This window comes from Xiphophorus couchianus, chromosome 2, assembly GCF_001444195.1.
Source record: "Xiphophorus couchianus chromosome 2, X_couchianus-1.0, whole genome shotgun sequence".
NCBI lineage: Eukaryota > Metazoa > Chordata > Actinopteri > Cyprinodontiformes > Poeciliidae > Xiphophorus > Xiphophorus couchianus.
In genome coordinates, this window is record NC_040229.1 from 23555525 (window position 1) to 23566627 (window position 11103).

Here is an 11103-nt window from a genome sequence, read left to right on the forward strand (position 1 = left end):
TTTATTAGATTTCATTGGGATTTTATGTGATAGATCAGTGCTAAGTTGGGCAAAACTCAAGATTAAAAAAGATGGAAAATGGTTTTCAAAAAAATAAAATTGCAAAAAGTTTGCTGTAGATTTTTATTCAGACCCTTTCAATCTGATATTTCTTTTCTTGAGAAGGATTTCAGGAGTGAAAATTATTTGGACACTTTGTCAACCTGCATCAACTTACTGTACAAATCATCTTGAGGACAGAAAATGGTCCTGGCGTCCCAGATCTAGCTCTAAATCTAATAATATAAAGTGTGATAATTTTGACTAAATGTCATTTACCCTCTCAGATAATTTCTGGCTGAGATTACAGGCTATGACAAGAAAAGTTCTGTTTTCATTTCAAACAAATCAGACATTAAGGAGATAAAATTAGTTGATGAAACTGGAAAGCAGAAGGAAGGTCACTTTTAAAAAGAAAACATTTTTTAAGACATAAAGAAGATGAATTTTCAGATTAGCGCAGTGCTTTCTGGCACTTATTCAGCATTACTGCTGCTTTTACCTCATTTGAAACAAAACCTTGTAAGAGAGCATTTGGGCATCACTGTACACATGCAACATCTGGTCCACTGGACTGTAGTTCAAGGACAGAATGTCAGAAGACACCTTATTTATGAAGATGCCAACTTTGAAATTCTCCTTTCCTGTCGTCGTATCAAAAGAATAAAAGATCTCCTCTGTGTTTTTGCTGACAAAACGTGTAGCATAGAGGACGCCACAGGCCATGAAGGTGTTGGTCACGCTTCGCTTGTAGACTGAAGTCCGCCAGGTTCTGCTGAGCTTCGGCGGTTCACTCTCCTCCACCTTCGATAGAACTAGGTTCCCGTGGTCCTGGGTGGTGGTGTAGACCACCCAGACACCCGACTCGTCTGTGGCCAGGTCCAGGTCCGTGAACGGATAGCACTCTTCAAGGTGGCAGAAATCACCCTTTGAGTTGTACCTGGTAAACAAGCAGAGGTGATCACAGAGCAGTGTTTTAGTTTTGGACAGTTGTTTGAATACAACAAGTTGAAAACATTTATAAATCATGATGAAAAATATTTGAGATTATGCCTGTTATAGCTTAAAGTCAGAGTTTGATCAAGTGCAGCTTTTTTTCCTGAAGGTTATTTAGTTATATCTAGCCATAATTGTCTTTCACTCACTCTCATTAACATAGCATATTACATAAAACTACTGAAATTCTGCTGTGGCTTTCGGGTCCCATCCACACAGAGAGGATTTTACGTGTGTCCGCAAAATGTTTCTGTGCATCAACAGTGAATCGGCATCTTGGGAGCCCAGAAATAATCATATTTGAGTCCAGGTTCCATTGTGGATAAATTTCAGGAAGCTGGTTTTGTGTTTCTGTGTGGCTGCACACACCGCTTCCTCTTTTAAACAACAATGACGGCAAAGCTCCATCACTCTCTCTTCCCCGCATGAAGAGAGAGTGATGTTTATTTCACCCTCACAAATAAACGTTGTGCCAGTCTATGTTTGTGGTGTCATTCTCTGGCAGCACTACAGAGAATCTGATTGACCCAGCATACCTACGACACCATTTTCTGTGGTGCTGCATCCAGCCGGATGGATGTGTGATTTTTCTTCAGTTTTTCTCTGTCATCATTGATATTGACAGATTTTCACAGTCGCCATCAGTTTCATCAGCTGTTCATAGAAGCTCTTAGAATTGTTCGGAGTATGTTGTCATTTTCTGGATTTTATTCTTACACTCACAACTTCAATAAGAGTTAAGCACCAACCTGGTTCCTTTGGGTAAATCCAAGGAGGTCACACCTTTGGAGGTGAGGTTGAATCGACAAACTGCATCTTTGTTGTAGCAGTTGTAGTACAAGGCCCCTGCATACAGAACCACATTCGGTCCCTGGATGGTGTTGGTGGTCGGGTTAGACGGATGGATCTGAACATTTCCTAAGGACAAAGAAGGCGTAAAGCACTCAGTTTGAATTAACATAAAGGCGATTTTTAAAAATTACCCTCTAAGTGACATTTTCTATAATCGGTCGACCTACACATGAAATATTCAAGCAATCAGTTCTCTTCTGAAGATAATCCCACACAAATTGATAGTTTTTACTTGACAGTTTGAGTTAATTTTAGTCAGAGAAATACAGATGTAATCAAGCCTGCGGGGGTTCAGGCTCTTACCTGGAACACTGATACCAACAATGAGAGAGCTCAGGCTGGAGTAGAGACGGACGTAATGAGCGTATCTGTTGCTGGACGTCAACATCACCCTCCAATGCCAACTCTCCTTCCCCGGCTCTGGTTTGGGATCCCGACCCCAGGCTCCATACTTGTACGAACCGGGATACTCTCCAGCTGTGTGGACCCTTGGTCCGGTGATGTTGACGAGACGACAGGTGCCTAGGAGAATGTGAAATCAAAACCTCCAGGAAGATATCAAGCAATACTGTATATTTTCATAGTTTCAACAATTCCCAATTTTCATCAGCAGGAAACTTCCTTTAAATGACCTATTTATGATCCAAACAACCATTTTCTGTGGTTCTGTTGAGCTTATGTGATAGGTTGTTGCATTCAGAGGTTTAAAACTTACCACCAATTAGCTGAGCGGGTTGGATAGTGGGGATAACTTCATTGTTTCTGCACTGGTCCAGGTCTCTCTTCAGTCGCTGGTTGGCTTGTTGTCTCTTCACCACCTGCATGGTGTCAAATTTTTCCAGCTCCTCCATCTCTTCCTTTACATTCTCCAACTAAAAAAAAAAACAAACAAAAACCCAATGAATGTCAATTAATGATTTGGAATTGTTGATGCTCTGTTAATATACTTAAATTTCTCCAAATGTGGCAACATTGATGAGATATGTGTCGGAGTAGTGATTCATTTAAAGACAAAGCACTAAAACTACTGAAGGGTTATGAATTTACCTGCTGAGCTACGTTTTCACTGAGGTGGTCGCTCTCTGTGGTGGTTCTGTTGAGCTTATCAATCATCTGCTGGATCTCTGCGAGCTCGTTCTCGATGACGTGCAGACTCAGAACTCCGAACAGCTGTCCATCATCCTCCTTTTCCAGCATCCCTACGTCCTGCTCCAGCTGGGGCAGGCGTCGACTCAGGCCCAGCAGCAGGCTGTCTAAGGCAGCACTCTGTCGGAGCAGTAAGTAATCAAGCAGTGCACGGATGTAAATGCACAGTAAGTCCATCTGAAAATGAGGAGACTGGCCTACCTTTTTTGGAGTGACGGTGTTTGTGCAGCCTAAAGCGGCATCCTGTGCTGCTTTCAGCTTGTCGTAGGGAAATTGTTTCTCTGAGCTTATCAGCTCACACCGACAGTCATCTGACGGTGCTTTCTGAAATAACGACACATTACAAGCAGAGAGAAATGAGCAAATAATTGATATCTAGAAATAAATACCATTAATAACCTTCTTACCTGCTGGGTGACAGTGAACAGGGCCCACAATGGAAGGACGGCAAGCAGCTTCATGATGCATCAGAGAACAAATCAAACTGCCTCGCTGCAGCACCAGCTACTCTTTCATGAACACTCCCACACGTTCCTGTATGTGAGTCGGTGGATTTGCATGCTTGCAGGGTTTCACTTCCTCTCTGCGGTTGGGATTGCAGAAAAGTGGGATTTCTTTGTTCCACCTGTTGAAGAAACACACAGAGATGGGTACAATATACAAGGCCATTGCTTCTGGGTGGACACATTTTACAAAAAGAAGAGTTGTTCAAGCCTGATATATGCATTGCCTAATCAGTTAGTGTGGAAAAACTTTAATGCCTGGGAAAAACTCTTGTTGCTCAAAATCCACTTAGAAAATGCACAATGATGCAAAATTTTCTCAAGTTACATTTTATTTTACTTTGCTTAAGATTAGGACATTTGTCTTCCTTTATAAAATTTATTATTATTTCTCTACTTTTTGTTTTCCACAACACCTTCCAAGTTGGTACAATAAACAATGAAGTTGCTAATCACCTTCAGTATGTTGACCAATATACAGAATGACTCATTGAACTGTTTTCAATAAATAAATACCATTAAAAAATGTCCATGCTACAACCAAACAGTCGTTATTACTTTGTTTTTCAGTTTTATTATTTTTGTATTTAACGCTGACACAAAGTACCCCATAAGTAGAAATTTAGTGGAAGATACTGCAAGGCATTTGTAGATGGATGCTTAAAATTTTAGTTACTGATGTATCATTGCTGAGAACGGAACAAAATTATGTATTAATATCTATAAAACCTCAGGGATTTTGTTTTGAAATGGAAAAGAAAGGATTAAGAATGATATTTTTGACATGTTCTTTTACAGGGCAACTTTAGAGCTGAAATGTTATAAGAAGTCAAACAATAACAATCATGAAAAAAAAGGGAAATGAGAGAGTCCTTAGGCGCCAATATTTGTTGTGAAACTTCATAGTGTTAGTTGTTTTGCAATTTCAATTCCATGTGAAATCTGTCAAGGTTTTGCAGTCATTTCCATTCACGTTTTTCACATCATATCAATTTATGAAAGCTAAATCTCTTCAATTGTAACTCCAGAATAAAATCAAGATGTAATGCAAAATATTGAGTCTTAAATTAATGTGAAACAGCAGAAAGAATCAAAATTGAAAATCTCATCTGATTGAACATTTATATCAAAAAACATTATTTATAGAAAAGATATTTGTTGTTGGAGCCAGCTGTCCCTCATTAATGAAAGAAGAAGTGATTTTCTTTTCGTGAAGTAAAACTACCACATATATTAACGTGATGGAAATAATATCTTTTGCATTAAAGAAACAGGAAATGAGTGACTCCTGAGTCAGCCACAGCTGTTGTAAAACTAGCTACAATTTCCTTTTCTGGGGAAAATTTTATATCCTCAATGCCTCTTAAATTGAAATAAATAAAGAGGAAAATCATAGGTTGACATGCAGAGGCTTAACAATTAACATTTTACCTCAGACATGGGTTTATGCAGTATATTGTTTGATGGCATACACAATTTTTAAACATTTAAAATGTAAAGTGAAGTTGTGATTTGAAAAATTTCACAATTTGCACAGAAGAGCTTCTTCGTTAGCAAGGGTGGTTCTGTTTTCTCTCTCTGCTCTAAAATAATACCAGTTTACACATTGTTTTCACTTGCTATTGTTGTAAACACATTAGCACATAGTCTTACTTTTAGGGGTTCAGAAAGGATGCTGAAATAATAATAATAAACAAGTTTTACATAAAAAAAGAAAGCCTAATATTGTTATTGTTTTAGGTTGTTTGTTGTTGGCAGTTTGTAGAAAAGGACACAATCAATGTAAAATTATTTAGACTTGGAGTCAAACTATATCCATTATATTTTTTATTACACTTTGCTTTTTTGTTGGTGTTATTATTACTTGTATATAATTTTTAAAAGAAACAATCTATAAAGGATGGCAGTTTCTAGCTAAATAAATGACAAATTACATTATGTTGTCTCTAGTTTTAATCATTTTATTGATTATGAACTGCTGGAAAAGATGATTTTTGTCATCTGCATAGAAGAAAAATATCACCTTTGAACAAGCAATGGATTATAACACTTGATTTAGAAAAAATGATCTAATACTGCAGTACAAATAAAATGTGTTTTGTTCAAACTTGTCCTCAAGGACAACATGGCTCTCTGCTTCAGCACACCTGGCTCCAATATTAGCTCATTAGCAGCATGCTGTAAAGCTCGACTGCATGCTAACGAGACATTTAATTCAAGTGTGTAAGTCAAGGAACAAATCTAAAAAGTACAGGACTCAGGCCCTTAGGTCTGCTATATCAGTTTGAGCACTAGCGGAACAAGTCAGAGTCGGGCCAGGGGGCCGGGGCTAATGACACAGACAGTGGGCCTTACAAGTTTCACCACTACGGAGAGTGACTATGTCATTCTGAAATCCATCTGTCATGAAGTACAACAAATCAAGAGAACAGAAACATCTGGAAGATGCTCTTCCATTCGGCTCCAATTTAAACCTTAACTATAAACGCCATACTGCTGTCTTGGCTCAAAAACCCGCTCAATCCGAACTGTTGAAAGCGACTATAACTCAGCCTTCAGTCCCTGACATCACCGCTGTACCACCGACAGAGAGAAAAGGGGATGTAAGCTATGCGGCTGGACTGATACAATTTACAATCAGACTACAGTTAACTCACACTTTGTGAATAATGTCAGAGTTACTATCTGTAACTAGTCCGGCTCCTTCGCTGGGCTGGCAGTTTTGGCGGGTCTGAATCGCTGCCAACAAAAAAGTCCAGTTCATCTCCAAGACGAGAACAAAATATGCGTCCAGTTTTTGGTTTTTCCTTGTTCTCTTTTTTCCATCCTTTTCACTTTGCCGCTCCATGGAGCTCCACTCATGTTAACTTAGTCCGTAAAAATGCTCTTGGCAAACTGTGTCAATTGGCACAGTTCGCCAAGTGACTGATGGTGACGTTGGTGGACGGCTGGTGACAATCTTTACCCAGAATACCAACACATTCTCACTCCCGACTCGTCATATTGAGGAGTATATGAGTTGGGACAATTTCTGACCATGCGTCACATATTGACGCGAAGGGTACCCCCTTCGAGTCAATATGTGAAAACTTGGGTAGGTCACATGTTTTACGTGGATTATTGACCCGAAGGGTTCTCGCAACCACTGCCGAACCTTCAAAACCCGACGATTTGGTTAGGTTTAGGGCAAAAATTATGGTAAGGCATAGGGTAAAACCCCTCGCGTCACATATTGACTCGAAAGAGGTACCCTTTGCGTCAATACCCTGTGACGAGGACGGACCGTCCGATGCGTCAATACGAGTTGGGAGTGAGGATGGGTTGAGAATACACTTGGATACAATATGGACGACCCACTTGTAATTTTGTGTGTCATAAAGTTAAATGTAAGAGTGAAAATAAAGTCATGTAGCACAACATTTTATACCCACTATGTCACTAAAATTAGTCGGTCTTGTAAAGTTTTGAACAATTACTGGAGCAGCCTACTATATAATTTACTGGGGCACCATTTTGTATAGTTCTACATACACCATATCAACAGGAGAGAGAGCCCACCTTCTCCAGCTCTCATCAGACTTGGAACTGCAGAAAGGCTTGAAACCCTAAAGCAGGGGTACCCAAAGTTGGTCCTCGAGGGCCAGCATCCTGTTTTAGTTCTCCCTGGTTTAACGCACCTGGATCAAATGATGGCTCGTTAGAAGGCCTAGGAAGAACATTGACATGCTGATGAACCTGAAAAGGTTGTTGGTGCTACCAGGGAGAGAACTAAAACCTGCAGGATGCCGGCCCTTGAGGACTGACTTTGGGCACCACTGCCCTAAAGTCATATTCTGCCTCCCATCGGGGCACCCTGAAGCTCCGCTGAGTTTGAGACCGCTGGCATAAGAGATTTGTTTGAAATAATATAAAAATGTAGTAAACTGCAGAAATGGATGGATGTCATTATTCTATTCAGCTCAGTGTTGCTGGTTCAATGACATGTTGCTGAGTTGAGAGGGAGGAAGTGATTTTGTTTTTCAGGGCGAAACAATGTGTGTTCCAAAAACATGAAACAATAACTCTTGCATTAAAAAGGGGAATGGGCGACTCCTGAGTCAACCATATTTGTTGTGAAACTTTACAGTTTCCCATCCTTTGTGGGGTTTCATGTGGATGTGAAAGCTTTCTGTGGTGACAGATTTGTGAATCATCAGAGGGTTTGGTCGTAGTATTTCAGTGAAGGGAGAGAAAGGGGAGATACTTGGCATTAAGGTGTCCTGCCGTGAAGATGCTGCCATTTCTCCTTCTTCTGCTAACATCCCTAGTGAGTTTTAAATCTATTCTTGTTTCCTTTTGTTAATCCAGCTTTTTACCAGTGTTCTGTATACTGCATTGTTTTTGTGTGTAGCTGCAGAAAGGTGGAGATGCCCAAAGTGTGCTCGGCCTGAGTAAAGACGGCTCCTGTCATTGTGAGGTGAACTCCACCATGTGGTCCTTCCCGGTGCTAAAGTACGAAGCTGTGCTGCTGCAGGTTAAAACCTGTGAGGGATCTCTGAGCAGTCTGCAGGAACAGGTACAAAGTAAAACTGCTGTCACTGATATTTTCCATTAAATTATTTGGATTTTATGAAAAGACATCATGTTTATTGCTTAAATACATGTCAATTAATAATGATACTTGCTTTCCCAGACTATCGTTTATACATTACGCAGTAAAGGATTATTAAAAACTGTGCTGAGAAAGTTATATGACATGAGGTTGATAGATTGAAAACATTAAACTGCACTTATTTTGTTGTATTTTTACTTCTTCAATAAGCAGTAAAAAGTGGAATTATTATCCTAACATAGAGGGCAAATTCGGCATTTAAACTCTGCACTTCTGCCACTTTTTTTTATCTGTATATCTCCATATACTTATATATAAACATATACATTCTCAGTTGTAAAACTTTTTACGCTATATGTCTAGTTATTGTACATCTATTTATTAATTGTTTAGGATAATTTAATTAGACTGTGTCTTTTATTGTTACTCAATGTTAGTAACGCCCTGTCTTGTATCACTGTGGGATAGTGAGAAACGTCATTTCGATTCCCTTGTATGTCTGGACATGTAAGAGGAATTGACAATAAAGCTGATTGATTGATTGATTGACTGATTGAAATGTTCATGACAGAATGACACAGAATAAACTGAATAAAAAATATATATATTAAATGTAAAATTGATTTCTGTGCCCAATAAGCCCACTACCCAACAATAATGCCAAACAGCATTTTCGTTAGTCCTTTACATCAGACTCTTTCTGATTGTTGTTCAGGGTTTTATTCTTCCTTCCATCTGCCCCCCATGTAGGTATAATGTGGCTAAATAAAGCGTAAATATGAAAATCCTCTTTGACTATTCAAATCACTTGGATTATTTTTAAGGAAATGGATAATGGATTACGTTTTCTTTATTTTTTAGTGCAACATATGTAGCTTCACACAAAATTGCCAGGCTATGATGTTAGCATCTATGAATAAAATCTTGTCTGTATATATATACCTGTATATATACAAGTATATATACAGGTATATATATATACCTGTATATATATATATATATATATATATATATATATATATATATATATATAACACTGAGTTTCTATTTCTGTTTCTCCTCAGGTGTTGCTCTCCACCACTCGTCTTCCTCAGATTCAGGCTCAAGTTGAAAATGTGACAGCCCGTCTTCAGCCCTTTCAGTACCTTCGCCACCAGGGCCTGTACACCGCACTGTCTCTGCGCCTGCTGGGTCAAGAACTCAGCCAGCTAGAGATCGGACTCAGTGCAGTCCACACCCAGCTGAACAACACGCAGACTCAGAAACTTTCCACAGAGGTACAACAAAGTGCAGAAAAATATGGATTCTCATAAATGTTTACTGTTCTGAGAGGATGTGTGTTTATGTTTGTTTGCTAGGTGGGTAAACTGCGTAAAGATGTAGAAAAGATGCAAGTCTCAGACACTATTAATCTAAAGACCGTGAAAGAAAATCTCCGCTACCTGAAGAACAGCGTGGAGTCCTGCAAGACAATTCCCAAAGACTTTAAAGGTAAGTTGTTGTATTAATCAATTACGACATGTTCAGTGTAAACAGTAGGTACACCATCCACCATTTTTAATTCTGGCCTACCTGACTTCATTTTTTTGAATGAAGTCATTAAGTGTTGATGCCAAACACTTAACTAGTGTTTGGCATCAACAGATGCACTGCATTGCAAAATATAATAATCATACCAGTCCTGTGAGAAACACCTAATGAAATATTGAAAGTGTAATCTGTACTCAAGGCACTTTTTCCCCGTTTCAGGCCAGCACAGGTACTGCATGAAGGGTCTAATTACCAACATCAGTGAACCTGTCACAACCAGTACCAGTCCCTATGGTAAGAGCTACATCTCTGGATCATGGGGCAGACAGGCAAAGATGGACGCAGAGGGAGAGAAGGACAGCTACTGGGTTCAAACTCTGCTCAACAGCCACGTCTATGGTAACACCCTCCGTGTTTACCAAACCTATGAAGACTTCATGGCATCTGTCAACCATAAGGACTACACCCTTGCCCCATCCTACAATCATGCTGATGCCGTCGAGGGTCCAAGCGGTGTCCTGTACGGTGAAGCTCTGTACTATCACTGCTACGGCTCTGCCGACGTCTGCCGCTATGACCTGAAGACCAAGTCTGTCAAGCGGGCGACCCTTCCAGGTACTGGTGTTGGGATCAAAAACAAGTTTCCATATTGTTACTATGACTGCCGCCCGCATAGCGATGTGGATGTGGAGGCCGATGAAACCGGGCTGTGGGTGATCTACACCACTCTCAGCAACCATGGTAATCTGGTAGTGAGCAGGTTAGTTTGGGATGGCGAAGCTCAGACCCTCACCGTGACACAGACCTGGGAGACGAGGCTTTTCAAGAAGGCGGTAAGCAATGCTTTCATGGTGTGTGGTGTGATGTACGCCACTCGCTATGTGAACGATTACAGAGAGGAAGTATTCTACGCGTTTGACACAGCTACTGGTAAAGAGGACAACTCTCTTGCTCTGCCCCTGGAGAAGGTAGCCAAAGGAGTGGCTAGTCTTGGCTACAACCCCATCAAACGGCAGATCTACATGTACAATGATGGATATCTTCTGGCCTATCAAACCTACTTTTGATTTCATTGAATCATTTTATTTTTGAGCTAAACTGATTCAATACAACACAAATATTACTCAAAAACGATGCTTAATGAGCAAAAGTGTTGGCTAAACAACAACAATGGCCAATCAAAGATGTTAGCAAGTGTTGACTTATCATCAATGTTGGCTTTGCCATTTCAAAAACGTTGTATAATTAATGATGGTCGATCTGTAATGTGTAATGTTTGTTAATCCTGCAATACTATCTGAATAAAGATGTTATCTAGCAAATTTTTACCAAACAATATTGTCAGAGTTTATATAAATAAAGGATAAGTCTTGTGTTTCAGTGTGGTTTTTTTTCATGCCACAACACTTAAATATGAAAACTGTAAAACATCTTGTAATCTTTAAA

General features: G+C 39.6%; 2 protein-coding genes across 2 annotated transcripts; one reads left to right on the forward strand and one right to left on the reverse strand.

Annotated features, from left to right (window-relative positions):
- Nucleotides 1-108: 108 nt before the first annotated feature.
- Nucleotides 109-3567, reverse strand: LOC114153653 (olfactomedin-4). Its single transcript, XM_028032342.1, has 7 exons — nucleotides 3441-3567; nucleotides 3235-3357; nucleotides 2935-3153; nucleotides 2603-2759; nucleotides 2191-2409; nucleotides 1785-1953; nucleotides 109-979 (listed from the first exon to the last, which is right to left on the reverse strand). Exons 1-7 carry the CDS (start codon nucleotides 3492-3494, stop codon nucleotides 538-540), a joined length of 1383 nt encoding a protein of 460 aa, XP_027888143.1. The 5' UTR covers nucleotides 3495-3567; the 3' UTR covers nucleotides 109-537.
- Nucleotides 3568-7689: 4122 nt separating this feature from the next.
- On the forward strand, nucleotides 7690-11030 carry LOC114134897 (olfactomedin-like). Its single transcript, XM_028001764.1, has 5 exons — nucleotides 7690-7842; nucleotides 7933-8091; nucleotides 9192-9404; nucleotides 9486-9618; nucleotides 9877-11030. Exons 1-5 carry the CDS (start codon nucleotides 7807-7809, stop codon nucleotides 10722-10724), a joined length of 1389 nt encoding a protein of 462 aa, XP_027857565.1. The 5' UTR covers nucleotides 7690-7806; the 3' UTR covers nucleotides 10725-11030.
- The last annotated feature ends 73 nt before the right edge of the window (nucleotides 11031-11103 follow it).